Genomic DNA, 17,324 nt, shown 5'->3' with positions numbered 1-17,324 from the left:
GGAATTCCTTTTCATATCTTTATAGAGATGGTTTGAGGTTGCAGCGTGAAAGTGATTCAGAGTAAAATTTCTAAGCTTTAGTTCAGCTGTTCTGAACATTTTTTCTTTGGCTACAGTCATTTTGTAGGCACTTAAAATATATGGGTTTTTTCCTTTCGAGATTTCAACCAACTTGCAAGCCATCAGGAGCTTCAATATCCATCTTGAGTAAGGGTACTATTGCAGAAATGCTGCACCTGAGTCACTGATAGGCAAAGCAACTTCCCCCCAGGCTCAGAGAAATCTCTTGGAGACAGGACTTCCTGATTAAAATCCTTGTGTCACTCTCTCACAATTTTCCTTCAGTTCTATCTGCCTGTCAGTAGTGGGCTGGCAGTTCTACATGAATGACTCCAGTGGCACACTAAAATTGATATTTTTCCCTCCACACTGGGATATCTAATTCCCCTCTCTTCAAGTGAGGCAAAGCCTGTCATCATGTTGATCAAACAGGCAATAAAATCTCAAAGCACGTGGACAGTGGGTACAGCTGCAGTCAGCGCTGATGCCCACGAGCTGCTTTGAGTACCAATTTAGAAAGACTGTTTAGTCCGGGGTGAGGCCTCTGCAGGGAACCTCTAAGCTTTTGGCCACCATCAGCTGTGTTTTCTTACTTTCTGAATCTGTTTATCTGGGATCACTTTTAAAATGTGTATCCTCTGACAGTCTGTGCCCTAAATATACTGTTTCCTGTAGATTTTTGGCTTTAATCTACTATTGCAGTTTAGCACTTTAAAGGACTTTTTTCAAGGTACTTATTGAATACATTCTGAAAATTCATTCCATGGCAGTCTTTGATATCTCCAGCAATGCATGACAGGAGCATGAGGGTTTCAGTGGACAGGATGCCATCTTCTTGGAGTCGCAGTCTGTGTGCTGGTGCTCAGGAAGCCTTGAAAAGGCAATCCATTGGGGTAGGCACTGTTGCTGGAAGATTTGTGACTGTGTTCATGCTTTGTGATGTTGAATCAGGAAAGAAAAGGTTTTGTTTTGTTTTTACTCATTTATAAGAGTCTGTCAGTTGTGGATAAAGCTATTTTGTGGATAATTCTATTTATTTTAGAAGATATTTTAGGGAAAATCTGACAGGTTGACAAAGGTATCCATTCTGATCTTTAGTGAAACAAGATGGTCATTCCTGTTTGCTCTTGTGCTGGCATTATTCTCCCTTTTCAATCTTTACTGAGAAGTTTGTGTATATGAAGGACTTCAGGGAAGGCCTGTTGAGTATCTGGGTTGGTATAAGGGCTTTTTTTGCTCTAAAACACTTCGTAATATGGGGGCTTTTAATTTTTTTCTTTCCAGTTTTAAGAATGTCAGGTGGGAAATACCAGCTGTGTCTGCAGTTCAGCATTTACATTATAACTGCTTTTCCTGCACTGCAGTCAGCAAGGACAACTTCAGTGTGTTTAATTAAATACACTATATGATCACATTTTAATCCATCAGGTGTCACATAACAGTTCAGTTCTCAGACTAATCAGTAACAGCACTAACCTGCTCCAGCCAACAGCAGCTCACTAATCCCAGGTCAAGTAACAGAACCAAACCCAAAGTTTTAACATCCTTGTGGTTGGATGAACAGAATAAAGCTGCTTCATTTTGGGAAGGAGAAGGAGCAGCAAGTAAGAGGTAATTAAAATCTCAAGGCTTAATTTCATGACTCTTGTTTTCTTAGGTTCAGAACTGGAACAGTGAGATTCTTGCTAAACAGAAACCACTGGTTGCCAAACCTTCAGCAAAACTGCATTTTGTAAATCGACTAAAAGGCAAAAAGTACAAAACCAGCACCACTTCCAAAGTTTTGCAGGATGCCAGTAATTCTATTGATCATCGACTTCCCAACTCCCAGAGGGTAGGTCTGGTGAGCTGTGGAGATCATCACCTTCACTCATCTTTGTCTGATCAGAATTATGGAAAACACATTCCTGCAACTGTCCATTTCACTTTAACTTCATTTAAACACTGTGGCTCTGTAAAACATGCAGAATCTTCCATTCTACAGCTGTCTCATGGGTGGTGCCAGCTTCAAGCTTTTCCTAACACTGAAACCATTGTATTCCTCATGGATTTTCTAAAGTTAGAGCTCAGCTTACCCATGTATTTTATTTCTAAGTCTCTTCTAGACACTGCTGCTCTAAACTTAACAAAATCTAGTTTTTCTGACTCAGGCAGTGGGAGATATTTTGGACATTTTAGATTATTGCACTCTTGACAGAACTCAGTTAAAAATAAAAGGCATTTGATCATAAACCTGAGGAGACAATGGAAACTGTTCATTGCTGTTCTTGTTGCTTTTCTTCTCTCATGGGCATTTGCGTTTTTTTCAGTGGATTAATGGCTGAGGAGGAATAACTCCAGTTGTACCATGATCCAAGCACTGTTTCTTTCCATGTGAGAGAATGTTTCTAATATACTTTACTTTCCAAAAATGCTGCCATATTGTTATATCTCCTCTTATAAGTCTCTGTCTATAGAAAGGGATAACTAAAAAAATTTATTTTAATAGATTTCAGATTCACAAATATGAAACAGGACTGGACTAAACTCTGCAGTTGTCCCAGCTTTAGGTACTCTTAAGTTCAAAATACCCCTAAATCTTTTCTCCTTTTCAGAAAAGCAGTCGAGAGACAATGGCAGATGAAGGGTTCTTTGATCTGCTGAGTCGATTCCAGAGTAACAGAATGGATGACCAGAGGTGCTACTTCCAGGAGAAGAACAGACTCCCAGCTGCTTCAGTGGCAAAATCCTCTACTCCACCTAAAACAATGCGAAAATGTAATTTTTTTTTTTGAAGTAAAATCTGTATCTGACTTGAGTTTCTGCCAAATGCCTTTTTCAAAATGTATTTGCATGCACGACTCACTACAGAAATTTTTTCAGAAATCTTACAGTTATTTCTGGGCTAACTTGTTTTCTTCCTGCTCCCCAGCTTTCTCCACTTCTGTGGTGTCCCCACACACAGATGAGTTTCTGGACCTCCTGGCGAGCTCGCAGAGCCGCCGGCTGGACGACCAGCGTGCCAGTTTGAACAACCTGCCCGGGCTGCGCCTCCCCCAGCGCGACAGCCAGGCCGTGCTGGGGCACCTCATGGCCAGCAGCAACAGGGAGCTGGATGATGACTTCTTTGATATATTGATAAAATGCCAGGTCAGTGCTTAACAAAAGTTCTTCAGCTTCTGAGTCTCTGAGGATGTGATTTGTGCTTCCTGCTATTGAGTTTCTTGGTTACCATGTGATTTAAGATACATACTGATTGAACATAACAGAACAAAATATTGGGATTTTTTTCCCAAGTTGTTTTACAATTTCTGTTTCGTGTTTTGATTTTTTTTTTAATTATCCAGTGTCTAGTAAGTGTAATTTTAGTCTATATACCATAGTAACTATGTCAAGTAACAAAAATGTATATACTATGGTAACTATTTCTAGAAAAAATTCTTAAAAAGTGAAGGAAAACAAGTGAGGCTCTTAAAACAAATATTAAAATGGTTTTTAAGTGTAAGGCACCTGATATACCAGGAATCCTATGAAATGAAATGATTTAGTATTCAAGTTTTGGTGATAACAGTGGTCATCATTCCCATTATGTTTAGTGTAAATGATAGTTCATAGCAATACGCAGGTGAGATGGCTGATTGTCAATTAGAGAATGGTATATATACCAATTAGACCAATAAGAATTTAATTAAATTAGTTGATAAGCATCTCAAAATACAAAATTCAGATACTGAGTTCTCCAAAGGTTAGTATGTTACCTGGGGTGATAAGAAGCACCTGGAATTGAATTTCAACCTGATGAAATATCATGTTCTGTTTTAGCAGCTTATCTGTTTACTCCTTTGAGTCAAGCAAAGAATCTAGAAATTACTATGATATATTTTGTCTCTTTAAGGCATGGAAAAATATTTAATCCTCTCTCATCATTATGGAGGCTAGTGCTTTAAACAGAAGCACAAAAGGGTTGCTGTCCTTTGATACATTTTGTCTCAAGGATGACTGTCCAAGTTCCATCCAGCACTGAAAGCTTTTCCTACACTGACAGCGTGGCAGAGCCTGTTCCTGCAGAGAATGCTCATTCCCAGCTCAGGCACAGGAGCTGCCGTAGCTGTTGCAGCCTGACCTGGTGCCTGCAGGTGCTGGCCAGGAGGGTGGTTGTGTGAAAGGAGCACAGAAACCATCCCATGCTCTCTAACTCTGTCACTGAACTGTTCCTGTCCTTACAGTGGGGAAATGCCTTTCAGTATTGCCTTTCCAAATCTGATACCAGTGGGGCCATTTTTTACTCCCTGTAATAAGGAAAGGAAGACAACCATATTTTCTGTATATGAGACTACAAATATCCCATACTAACGCTAAAATTCTTCTTCTGGACAAAGGACACTTAAATCTCCTTCTGCAATAGGACAGTTGGGGGGTATTTTCAGATACATATGGACATTTTAGCTTAACTTGCATTCTTAATGACTTCATTTGACAAGTTTAGCTTGAAACAAAACTTAAATCTCTATAATGGCTTTAAATCTGAAAACAAAAGCTTTTAGGAGTTTTTTCACTTATACTGTTTATTTATTCTATCTGTTCCTGTAAATATGCAGCTTTATCTCTTGGTCTGTCTATAGGGTTCCAGACTGGATGATCAAAGATGTGCTCCTCCAGCATCTGCAAAAGGATCCACTGTACCAGATGAGGATTTTTTCAGCCTCATTTTACGATCACAAGCTAAGAGAATGGATGAACAGAGAGTCCATTTACCCTCAGCTATAAAGGGACCAAATTCTAGCTGAAGACACACACAGAGGAATGTACTGTACAGCAGCATCTTAGGTATCATTTTTGTTTGCCTTTTTAAAGATGACTGCAACTAGTAGTTTTGTCTCCTTTCTAATGATTTTCCATAGAAATAGCAGCAGCATCACCTGTGTGACTGTAGTTAGAGTTGCCCCTGCTCATGCAGTTGGCAGCTGCTTTTATAGCAGTCTGAGATACCATTACTGTCTCTCCCTCTTAACTGTCTCTAGTCTATCAACATTAATTTTTTCTCTGTCAGGATTATCAGTGCTCATGTGTGGATTCTACTACTGTCTCAATCTAGTGTAAGACCTAAATTTTTATGTTGTTTTTAAAGAAAACTTGATTTTTCCCCCCCTGCTTTGTACCTCCTGAAAAAAAGGTCCTGTTTTCTTTTATACTTTTTTTAAAAAATAAAAAATTGAGAAATAGCTTCAGTAGTTAGTCTGTCTTTGCAGAAACACAGTTTGGAAGAAACAATCATTTCTCTTAAAAAAAAATTAAACCCTGGTTTTAGTTCTGTTTAATAAAAAATAAGTTTTTTCAGAACATGATGAGTTTTTTCGGTAATACTTAGTTAAGTGGTTCTTACATTAACTCAGCACAGTTTTACAGTCAGGAGAAGTTTTTAAAAAGTACTTCTTTTCAAGTAACAGCTGCTCATGCTGCTCTACAGATGGTGTGGTACAAGTCCATGCACCAGAGAATCACAGGGGTGGTGGGCACTTGGCACAAACTCCCAGGGACACAGTGTAGTTCCTACAGTACCTGAATTTCAAATGTCACATGCTGTAAAAGCTCATAGGCTGCTTATTACCTGACCTCAACTCCTTCTGCTCTTGCTAAGGATGTGCTATGCTGGGATAGTTCTGGGGAATAGCCACTGTAACTTCATTTTCCCTGCAGTAGACCCCAGTCCCGAGGCAGTTCTGGGGAACCGTGAGGGCTGTGCTGGTTTAACTGTAGGTACCTTGAGATAGAAGCCACTGATTTTAACAGCAAAGGTGGCAAACTGTTCACTTTGGATATTTATAAATGATGTCCTGTTTTTATTGAAGTATTATACCCCTAGAGAAGAATCTACAGTTAATTTTAGCTTCAGAGGGAAATGGCAGTGTAAAAATAAACAGACACATAATTCAAACTATTTTACAATTACTGAAAGATTTATAAATATTCTCTTGCAGCTTTTTTTAGGCACTGAAATCTGAATCCTACTGAAACTAAAACCCCTCCCTCTGCTTATAAGGAGAAATGTCAGAATGTTCTTCAAAAAAGAAAAAAATCACCAATCAGTTTATCATCCTGAGCTTTGATGCTTTTACTCTGCTTCCCTGTTCATCTTTGAATTGCCCTAAAACCCATCTGACACATCAGCTTCTCACTCTGCAAATCATTAAAGTAGGAGAAAATCAGTCAGCTGTCCTAAAACTGAGCTGACAGACAGCCAACTGATTTTAAAGACTGTAAACACAAAGATAGACCCGAGACATCTGTTCGAGCTGTGATTAGTGTTATGTGAATTACAGGAATATCAGTAACTTCCCTGAGGCTGTTGGACAATTACCTGGCTAGGCTTGTGTTTGCTACATCAGAGTATCAGTGCTTCCCCACTGAGAATCTAATTTTACCCAAAACTTATTACACAAACTTGATTTCCAACAAGTAGCAACACCCCACAAGCCTGTTTTCTTGGCCACTTAAATGTGTATTATTATCTTAACACATTTATTTCAAATTTCAGACACAGTACCTATACTCTCCCAGATTTTACAACCCCACCTTACTCCTTACTGATGTTCTGACACTTGAGAACTAGAGCAGAATTAGCAAGTACATGACAACTAAAGATTAGACAACACTTACAGCAGAGCTCGGGCCTTCCTTAGTCTCCTTCCTGGGAGTTGTGTAAAATGTTCTTTTCCTTCTCTTCACCTTGCTCCATCGCAGAGCTTTTCCCTTCTAGGTTTTTATTGGGATCACAGTTTTCTCCAGCCTCTCGCTCTGCTTTGCCTGTCTCCTGTTTCTGCTGCTCAACTGCAGGTTCCTTAGTATGGTTTTCAGCTTTGAGAGTTTCTAGTCTATGAACTTCAGACTCAGTGTACAACCTATTCTGTAAAAAAATTAATAATTGTTATTAATTAAGCAATCTAAAGTGACAGCATGTATGGCTTCAAGGGCACCTCAGCTCAAGGGGCAAAACATGAGTAGTATAATTTGTTTCCCTGGTATGATAAAACATATGTTTATTCTCACACTAGGGTAACAGTGCATGTAAATATACACAATGTAGGGTATAAATCTGTTTTGAGTTTTCTCTAGTCAGCACTTCCCCCTCCTTTCTCCTGGGGGTAATCATGAATGCCCAGGCTGACATAAATACTGATCTCTGAAGTTAAGTCTTAAAGAGTTTTAATTCAGTAGTTTCCTGCCAGTCAGCCATTGCAAAGTATTTTTCCAGAAAGAAACATGTCAAAGACAGCTCTACCAAACTGTTCTATCGGGAAACATGTACTTCCTTAACTCCTCTCTCCCCAGGATTTGGGTTAAGCTTGTTGTTTAAGCGTGTTTATCAGGTGACATTGAAATCTATTCAATTTAATCCCAGCTCAAAGAGCACCAGGACTAACATTAGGTTCTGGTCTGTGAGACTCTTGTACGTGTGTATCTGGCTCATCTCTGGTCTGTGCCGCGTCGGGGCTCCTGCTGCCGTTCGCTGCTCTCACAGTGAGGGGAGGTCTCGCAGAGCCATCTCCTCTGTCCTGGTGTCCTCTGTACACATACGGGTGCTCCTGCAAGTAATAGTCCTCTGACAGCCTCCCATCGTACTGCCTAAAGCCTATTTGCTCCTGTTGACTGTCAGGTGGAGGAAGACTTCTCCTCTGAGAAGATGTTAAGTATCTTAAGGCAGACACTGATGATCCTGCACCATAGCAAAAAGCCTGGGGGAGGGAAAAAAAACAAGCTGAACAAAACACCACATACTCACAGCCTATGGTTCTCACACAGATATCAAAGTCAGGCATCTATAAGACCCTGAATGAAAAGCTCAGGTGATCAGAAGGGCTGCAGTAAAATCAAGCTTTCTGCAGTCTGACCACACTGCAGGAACTGCCACACTGGGTGCAGTTCATTGTTGGTGCTACATTAAAGATGTTGGAGGTTTTAACTCAATGCTTTTGTGTACAAAATGCCAATTATATGCATCACTGTGTAATGACACAAAGAAGAAATGGGAACTAAGCTGCAATAAACTGTCATAGAGTCTAAGATTTTAAGCAGTTTAAGGCTATTTTATCCCACTTGGGGAGAGGAGGGGAGTTGTGTTTTGAATACAAACTTGGCTATTTTAGTTGCTAAACCAACTGTACTGTGAAGCCTTGGTCAAGAAAAAATTGCCTTGTAGAAGTAATTTCATCTGTGTTAAGTAAAAATAACAAATAAATAATAGATAATAAATATAAATTAAAATAATATATAAAAAATAAAACTGAGCTCTTAAACATAAGATAAATGTATACAAACCAGGACAGCCAGAGCCATCATAATTAGTACTGGAACCTGCAGAACGAATGGAATCTCCTTCATTAGTGCTTTGATGAATTCACCAATACCTTGTCCTACGTGCTTCAAAGGTTCAGTTACAAAGTTGGTGAAAGTAATTGCCAAGGCCTAGAAAAATACAAATAGAAAAACAGTGTTGTCACACAAACAACAAACATCAACATGAACAGTCCCTTTGGAGTTGGCATGTACCTTTGTTGGTGGAACCAGCAAAATAGGATTTACAAGTAGAGTTTCATAATACTTCTGACAGGGATCGTCCTGTAACGTCCATGTACTTCTAAGCCATTCTGTCAAAGCAGAGACATATTTTTACAACTTCTTAAAAATATATTTTATGATACAGCAGTAAAAGACAAAGTAGCATTTCAGTTAGAGATGTAAGAGAACTCTTCTAGATGCGGTTCAAAGCTCAGATTTATTTTTAAATTCTGAGATCAGCTTGGCAGTGTAGTTTATCCAGTCATAGGGATGCAGGAAGGAGAGGGAAGGCTAGAAAGAAAAAAGAACCTGAAGTTCTCCCATGCGGAGTCAGGAAAGTTCTCTTTATTTGATGAACTTATTCCCTAGAAGCCTCAGGGGAAAGAGTCTCATCTGTGAGAACCATTATCTAGCACAATGTGTGCACAGCTACTGAAACAGTGCCATTCCCAGTGTTATTGCTCATCTGCCAGTCTGCAAATGAGATTAAAATTCTCTGTTTTGCTTGCTAGATTTCAAGGGTCTATTTTATTTACAAGCAGAAAGTCTCACTTCTTAAGGGAACTTTTACATCATAAACAAGTCATTTACAACATCAGTGTTTCTGTAGTTTGGTTTTACTGCAGTCAGAACATGAATCATAGAAATTTGTCATAAACAGAATAATCAGAGTCAATAAATTACAAAGGGAAGACCATAACAAGCAGTTCTTAAGAGTTGCCACCAGTCATCTACCAGCTATAGCACTGGAGACTAATAACAGCTAATAAAAAAAAAAAATCAGCTTTCTCTGTAAAATAGTAACACTCGAGTAAGCAGCTACAGATCTAACTCCTCCACTCCATTGTACTCACAGGTCTGGCAGATGAAAAGAAAACAACCCTTTTCATGAGCTCTGCCCACCTGTCTTTGGTAAATGGCACTGGATGGTTCTGGGGAGGGGAGCTGGGGAAACAAGTTAAAAGAGAAAGAAGGAATAGCATGACGTGCTACAAGTACAGTTTTGTGATCAGCTCTCCTCCAAAGGCCTAGAAAAGTCTAATGGAATGGAAAAATGGTAAAACCACAGAATCATGTATTGAAGAAAATTCAGTGTAGGGCTCATGAAGATATGTGACTATCCTTGGATACTATTAGTGAATATTTTGTGATCTTAACTACTATTATAAAATAACGAAACAAGTAGTTACCAAAAAGACTTTCTCTCCAGTCCAACTTCTCAGCACAGATGTTATCAAACTGCCCCATTTTCGCAATTTCTGCTTGATGCTGAGCAAAGGCCAACTGAGGGGAACACAATGACTTGTGAAACAAACAGAACCTGCATCTATGCAGAGCTGCACCTCAGCTATCCCTGTTTGCTCTTAGCTGGCTTGGGATAATTCTCCATGTCAATGATAATTTCCTCATTACACCCCCCTGTAATGGTAACTCCCCGTGTAAATATATATTAAGAGAAGTTTGCTAACTAAACAATTTAATGGAGTTCAACTCCAAGCACCTCCTGGGAACGGACAAAACCCAAGATGATGGCTACCTCTGAGTTATCCTCCCAATGGAGTCTGATACTTTTGCCTTGAACTCGTATCTTTGAATATTGGAGTTTAGTCTTTTGGCAATTCAAACACAGGGAATCTTCAGAAAGAAAAAACTCCTCACAATATATTTTCATATAACTTTTCTACCAAGCTGCTTTAGTCAAAGGTCACTTCTGCCTTGCTCACACAATGAAATTAGAGTTCTAGTACTCTATGAATTTTGGGCACCTCTACTGTAGGATAAAGTTGTCAGAGTTTCTTTTGTTCTTTAAGCCTAACACACCCATCAGCATGCAAACCAAAATGTTAATCCCTTTATTTATTTTGTGGTTAATTAAAAGCTTTATGTAAACTACCTAAGGGAACTAAATAACCTTAACTCCCTCATAACTCTAAAATTTTAAGCCTAAAAGACAAGAAGATTAGAGACCTTACCTTATACAAGTAAAGCCAATTCCATGCAACACTGATGAAAAAACTTATTAACAAAAGACGTTTTAGCTGAACGAACCAAAGAATACGTGTCCAGAGCTCTGTAGCTATTACAGTTACAATGCACACTAAGCACAAGAGCAGCTGAAAAAGAAAAGACGAAAAAATTATGATCCAAATTTGGAATTTTCCAAGCTTACTGCCAGTACACATGAAGAAACTTCCAACTTCTGTTTTTGCTAGTGTCATTTACACAGTTTTTCCTTGCTTTCACAGCACATCTGTGCAGTACAAGGCAGAAGTTTCATGGCATTGCTGATCATTCCTATAACAGCCTTACACTGCAGTTGCTCATTTCTTTCTTATGATACTTAGTTATTTCTTCCTTATGATGTCTATCACGTTACCTACCACACTTTTAAATTATAATATTGGTGTCAGTCACTGCTTAAGTAGTATGTGCCTGGTACGAACCACTGAGACAAAGTCACAGTTTGAGTAACAGCAGAAAGACTTGAGAAGCACTTTACAGTCTCTGCCATCCGAGGACCCCTAACAGTGAGGTTTTGCTACTGACAGACAGCTCACTTTTGTGATTTGGCTTCCATGGACCCCTCAAATCTAGACAGGCTCCTTTCAAGATTATGTCACCATAAAACATCAGCATATTCTGAATTGTAAAGATTTATTCAGAGAGCTTCAGCTTATCAGAGATCCTCAGCTTAGCACTTTATAATTCCATAGTCATGCTCTCCTCTCTAACACTCCACAATTTTTTCCATAAAATTCACAAGAGCCTCTGACCTGTAAGAGTTCAAATATATACTTGTCTCAATGTAAATATATTCCAACTCCTGCAGAAGCCAACAATTTCAGCATGTACTTGAACAAGAGACAAACCCAGAAAATCTGTAATGCACGAAATGTCTGTTCTAGTGATAAGAAAGTGCTAGACCCTAATGAGTCAGGCAGCACAGATATAAAAGACAAGAAGAAGAGAAAAAAAAAGCATAACAAAAAAACCCCACAAAGCTACAATAAGAAAAGATGACCATAGGAATAAAAAACTTGAATTCTTACTTAAAATGAATACATCCCTCTTCCTTCAGCAACCATGAAAAAACCCATGACTCACTGGAAGTACAATGGAAAGAACTGCTTTACATGTGGAGTTAAGATGGTTATATTCACTGACTAGACTTCCCCAGAGAAACTGCAGAGAACTGCAGTCAAAAACAACAAACCCCCTTTATTCTCTTACCAAAAACAAATTATACAGGTCAATTCCAAAAGTGTCTTCAAATCTCCAGTGCCAAGCTTGATAATCGTGGTGCTTAAAATTGATCAAAATATCACTAAGTGCATCATCCATGGCACCTGGCTGCCAAGTCTCCTCATTGAGAAACCTGAGGATCTCCACATATGTCTGTTTTGTAAGGATGATCTCAGCGTCGTAGTGGACTTGGCCCACGTTTTCCTCAGGCTGAATTAAAAGCAAAGCAAAATAATGTTAAAAGCTGCTTATTTGGAAATAGAAGTGCATCCCTAGGCAAAAACCTGATTATATACCCTTCATGCTGTACCAGAACCTTTCTGAAGCAGACTGCAGGATGAAAACATGGGACAAAACTACGATTCTGTGTCCTTTTTGTTCATTCTTCTAAACTGTATGATACTCGAGTTCAACTGGTTTGTACTCCTTCAATTCTACAGCAATAAACCAATAGAAATGAAGTTAATTATCTCACCTGTTATTAAAACTTTAAAACCATGGCTCACTAACAAGTGATAATGACGTACATGCTATGTGTGCCCCGATCACAGCTGGATAATACAGACAGAAGCTATTAAATACTGAAATAAGAAATTTCGCATTGCTAAATATAATGTTCTTTATTAAATATTAATTTTGCTTATTACTAAAAATTAATTCTTCTCTGAATAGAAAAAAAATCTTTAAAGACAATATAATAAAGAGCCCACCCAACAAGTAAGTACCATGCAGCCACTCCAGTTTAACAACCATTAATGTGAACTGAACAAGGTACTCCTGTAGCTGCATCCCAGCAACAGATATTTAGGTACACTGAATTCACACAGCCTTCCTCTGGATGCTTTACATATCAAATGGCAACTGTGTCTCCTGAGCAGTACTGGATGCACACACTGCTATTACCTTTTCCTGTGCCATTCAGTTCCCTTCATTTTAATTTAAAGTACGCCAGAATAATTAAGCAATACTTGATAACTGTGAAAACCATATAAAGTAGTAACATGAATTCTAATTAATTTTTTTTAAATGACTGTTCAAATACTTACAAGGCCAAGTTTTCCAGCTTCATTTAAAATTTTATTCAAGTATCGCTTAAAAATATAAAAGCTACGGCTTTCCTGTGACTTGGCATTCCTCTTCTCACATTCTGCAATCTGCAATCAAGCAAAAGACACTTTTAGTCACTTTGCTCAAACCAGCTCATTCATAGGAGAAAAAACCCCCTTACCAACACATTAAACTCAGGATCAACAGGGGCACATTTCTTTAGTTTAGCAATGATCCTGTGATTAGTATGCCAGATAAAAAGCATATGGAGTTACTGAAGATGCTGCTTTCCATGGGACTGGCCAGTACTGAACAACTTGAAAATAACCGAGCAGGTTCCTTGGCTTTTGGCAGCATTGTGTGACACAAAACATTTTAGGAAACAGATCATGGAAGGAGAGCAACAATTTGGAATTGAATTCAGACCACTTTCAGTCTCTCCTTTGAATAAAGAGGTTCCCCCTACATAAAGCATAGTCTCTCATAAAGTATGTCAGCAATGCACCTGTTCTGTACTATCCAGAAAAAGCACTGTCAGAAAGCACAAACTATTAAAGACTGGAAAATATTCTGGAGTTCTGTAACAAACCTTCTGTTGCAGGGAATCTATTGTCCTGGAACAACTTGGTGAGATTTCAGTACTGACTGTATCTGCAGTCTTATCCTCAGAGTCATGATAGTTTGCCTAAAATAACAGAAGAAAAACACGTATTTTTAGAATCTGATAATTTGATCAAACATGCCCTGTTACACTTCCATAGTCAGATCTCTTTAAAAGGAGCAAAGGAGCTAAAATCTGAGTGATCTTTTCTGCTAATACTCTCCCAATGGTACTCCATCTGCCTCTCTGCTGTTATTCTAGGCTCCAGATGGACAACTGCTTTAAGTTTATGTAAATACCTGTTGCCTTCAAAAGGTGAGGCCTGTCCTCCCCCACCTGCCCTTTCCCCTCCTTAGAGTGTTGGTGAGCCACACAGAGCATCAGATTAGATAACTGGACTGGCTAAAAACTGACTCAGCAAGCAAAGGGGCAGCTTCCAGCCAGACAAATTCCCAGCCCAGCTGGCCACGCAGCCAGCCAGACTGCAAGTAAACACAATCCCCCATTCTGGGATGCATGCCTCTCCTGTCACATCCCCTCTTTGCTCCAGAACACTCCATGCTTTCTGTTAATTACTCAGACCCAGTTTTAGCAGTGCTGCTTCTACACAACCAGGAGTGGACGTTGAGGGAAGTCTCCAAAAGGAAGCACAACAGTGCACAAATCAGTGAACTCATGCTGATACCGAGTTTGGTCTTGAGGATTTGGACGGCCCCCACAGCCTGCCTACCTAAAAACCCACTGCAGAGCAAAAAAGAAATCCTGAAAAGATGGATTAAACCAAAGCAGGCATTTTTCTCCTTTAAGATAAGAAGTTCTATTTTTGTGGGAGACAACAGTAAAACTACTATTTTTTTTATAAAAGCTGGAGCAGTTGGCCTCCAAGTTTAAAGACTCCAAAGTTTGCTGCTGAATTTTAGGGATGTTAATGACATCCCTAAAATGGACTTGAGGCAGGTGGAGGCTGAAGAGGAATGCTGTACAGAGAAATAATGCAGTCTGCATTTTTTAACTTTGGAAAATTACATTCTGAAGTGTTTAAATAGTATCAAACTTGAAAGCTGAATAATGACAAATATCAAAGGCACCCATGCAACCGACCACAGTTTACAGTGCCATGTGTGCACGTATGTATTAGATTAACAACATGCATCTATGTAGAGTCTATCCCTCACGCAAGCCAACTGAGATGATTCACCTTATTAAAACTATTTTTTTTCCTACTTCATCTTCTCCTAAATGTTCAAAAATCACTAACAGTACAGCACTCAACCCCTATTCTGATCTTCCTTCTGAAAATCTGCATTACAAAACACTTTGTGACTTTCACAACACTCTCACACGAGAATTGTGCTTTATTACCACATTGCTGTGAAACTGGTTAATTAAAGTAAAATGCAACCACTAACTTGCCCAACTGTTATCAGTTAGGAACTTGATTTTCAAGATATTTAATACTCTACTTGAGAAACTAGCAAGAGCTGCTGAACCCAGTACTTCTCGGAGCAGTAACTCGTGGTGCCACAACCTGCATAAATCAAGCACCACCTGCAAAAAGACAGAAAGCCTGGTTGCTGTGACTGGATCAGTGTGCAACAGAAACTCAACAGGAAAAGGTCCTGAGCTAACTACAATAACATAGATCACTATGTTTTTCCTTGCAATTTTAACCATGGACACAAAAGACTTTTCTGTGAATGGATTCAGATACAACATAATAAGACCTTAAAAATATCATAAGTCTATCATTATCTAATGTCACCATTTAAGAGCAATCTTTCAACAGCATGTGGCTGAAGGACTGTTTAGGAGAGACATGTATTCATACACCCTTTCTTTTTCTACCTTGTAAGGTCTTCTCATTGTTCCTGATGCTGCATCATAATTGAGCATATCCGTGGGGTCAATCCATTCATCTTCTTGAACTTTACTGCTCCCTACCAGCATAACTGCACACAACACCAGAGGAAACAGCATCCTGTATCACTGAATGTAACAAGAAATTCACATATTTAGGTCAGGCTGTAACACGCTGTATGAAAAAAACCGCAACAATCTTACACAAAAGAAGTATTCTCTGGTGCTGTTTAAAAACTCAGTTCTCCATTAAGCAGGTTAAACTTCACTTCCCTTTTTTTCCCCATGCCCCCAAGGAAATTGCCAGCAATAATATGCACCAATTAAACTGTACTACATAACTGGATCAATATAACTGGCCACAGATATCAGCAGGTGAAACACGGAGTTCAGTATTGCTAAATACAATAAACCTGTGCAGAACTCCTCCAGGATTCATGGCCAGATCACAAGCCCAGTCTCGTGCAATAACTCTTAGGTGTAAAACAGTGTTATTTGATAAGCAACAGAAACACAGGCTCTTGGATTGTTGGCGCTACATACAGTGTCTGCAGGAGTGCATGAACACAAAAATATGAATAATACAGGTGACAGCACATACATGACAATGGGAGCTAACTATCTAGGGCTAAAAGCACGATCACAAACACAAGCTGGCTCTCCGAATTTCCCGAGGAAGCACTTGGTACGGCCAGGTGTTCGAGCCTTACCCAACAGGCATCCCTACAGGGGAAGAGATAAGCACAGCCTGTCGACAGTCCCAGGGTACAAAGGTGGAGTCTCCCCTGACCTCCCATCCCTCGTAACCTATATTTCTATTGTTTTCTTTGAGGGAGGGGAAAAGGTTTCAGTTGATGCCATTTCACGTTTAGGTGGAGTCTGAGTGACTTTAGTCATACATGTAAAGCATGTACAGGTTTTACTTCATTAGCACACGTGGGGGTGTAAAAAGCGACACGTAGTTTCGAGTTAACAGAACAAAGTTCAGCTTTTGGTCGGTCACCTTTTAGATCATTCCCCGGCTTAGTTCCCGTTGGCGGCATTGTTTTAAACGGAGCACGGCCACACCACCTCCCTCCGTGCCGCTCCATCCTTTTCCCCGGCCTCCCTGAGAGCGATACACCGCGCTCCCCCAGCGGTCCCGCTCCTAAGGGTGCAGAACAGCTCGTCCCCGGGGAATTACTGCCACCGCACGCACTCCTGCTCGCTAACCTTTCACATTATTTTTCCACAAAGGGTCCAGCACGCCCGTCACGCAGAACAACAACCAAGGCTGGCCAGCCCTGCAGGGGCACCCCTGCCCTGACCGGGCGGGACGCACGGCCTGGTGCCCTCAGGGCGGCTCCGCCCGGCCCCGCACAGGCCGGCGCTGCCGCCCGGCCGAGCGCTGCAGGCGCGGACAGGGCCACAGAGCGGAGCCACGGCCGCTCCTCCCCCGCCCCGGCCTCCTTTATCTCGGCAGCGACACCACGCTCCGCCGAGACGAGGAGCCCTCCCGCCCCTCGCCCGGGCCCGGACACGGCGCAGGCCCCGGGCCCGCCCCGCCCGCGGTACCTGAAGGGCCGCAGGAATCTCGGCGTGTTTACCCGGCCCGGGGCCGCCCCACAGCCGCGCTCCTCTCGGCTCCTCCCGGCCCTGCGACTCCCCCCGACCGGGGGCGGCCGCCCTGCCCCGGGAACGGCTGCGGAGCAGCGGCCGCGGAGGCGCCGCCCCGGCCCTCAAGCGCCGGCTCGCGCTCAGGGCCCGCCCCGGGCCCGCCCACCCCCGGCCCCGCCCGGGCCCGGCCCCGCCGCCTCCGCTGCACTGAGGGAGCCCCAGCAACTCCCACCGGCTCCATCCCGCCCCTCTCCTCCTGTAGAGAGATTTTCGTTTCTTTCGAATCGCGTCCAGTCTCAGACAGACACAGAGGAGGACTTACCTTCGCTAAATGCGAGCTCAGTCACAAGACGCTGTGATGTAAAACAAGGGATGTAAATCTGGA

General features: G+C 41.0%; 2 protein-coding genes across 7 annotated transcripts in view; one reads left to right on the top strand and one right to left on the bottom strand.

Annotated features, from left to right (window-relative positions):
• The window catches only part of GPSM2 (G protein signaling modulator 2), a 35,885-nt gene extending 30,611 nt beyond the window's left edge, over window positions 1-5,274 (top strand). For 3 of the 4 annotated variants that reach the window (XM_027671930.1, XM_027671931.1, XM_027671929.1), the window contains one exon: window positions 1,718-2,274. In XM_027671930.1, coding sequence (XP_027527731.1) covers window positions 1,718-2,254 — 537 coding nt within the window. In that variant the 3' untranslated portion in view covers window positions 2,255-2,274. Of the gene's footprint in view, window positions 1-1,717; window positions 2,275-2,654; window positions 2,818-2,971; window positions 3,190-4,661 lie in introns of those variants that run through there. The other variant, XM_027671932.1, reaches the window with a different exon arrangement.
• On the bottom strand, window positions 2,526-17,013 carry CLCC1 (chloride channel CLIC like 1). Of its 3 annotated transcripts, none has more exons than XM_027671938.1 (12): window positions 16,898-17,013; window positions 15,332-15,472; window positions 13,475-13,570; window positions 12,885-12,992; window positions 11,827-12,048; window positions 10,569-10,709; window positions 9,786-9,879; window positions 8,587-8,684; window positions 8,356-8,502; window positions 7,461-7,772; window positions 6,697-6,943; window positions 2,526-2,799 (listed from the first exon to the last, which is right to left on the bottom strand). In XM_027671938.1, the coding sequence occupies exons 2-11, from the start codon at window positions 15,461-15,463 to the stop codon at window positions 6,716-6,718; spliced, it is 1,578 nt and encodes a 525-aa protein (XP_027527739.1). In that variant the 5' UTR covers window positions 15,464-15,472; window positions 16,898-17,013; the 3' UTR covers window positions 2,526-2,799; window positions 6,697-6,715. The 3 variants fall into 3 exon arrangements, with proteins under 3 accessions (XP_027527739.1, XP_027527740.1, XP_027527741.1); XM_027671939.1 differs by lacking the exon at window positions 2,526-2,799 and adding an exon at window positions 5,482-5,598; XM_027671940.1 differs by lacking the exon at window positions 2,526-2,799 and having other exon boundaries at window positions 6,843-6,938.
• Between the last annotated feature and the right edge of the window lie 311 nt (window positions 17,014-17,324).

This window comes from Neopelma chrysocephalum, unplaced genomic scaffold (genome assembly GCF_003984885.1).
Source record: "Neopelma chrysocephalum unplaced genomic scaffold, ASM398488v2 Primary Assembly neopelma1_97222, whole genome shotgun sequence".
Lineage (NCBI taxonomy): Eukaryota > Metazoa > Chordata > Aves > Passeriformes > Pipridae > Neopelma > Neopelma chrysocephalum.
The sequence above is the reverse complement of the archived record's forward strand: the minus strand, read 5'-3'. Positions and strand labels throughout refer to the sequence as shown.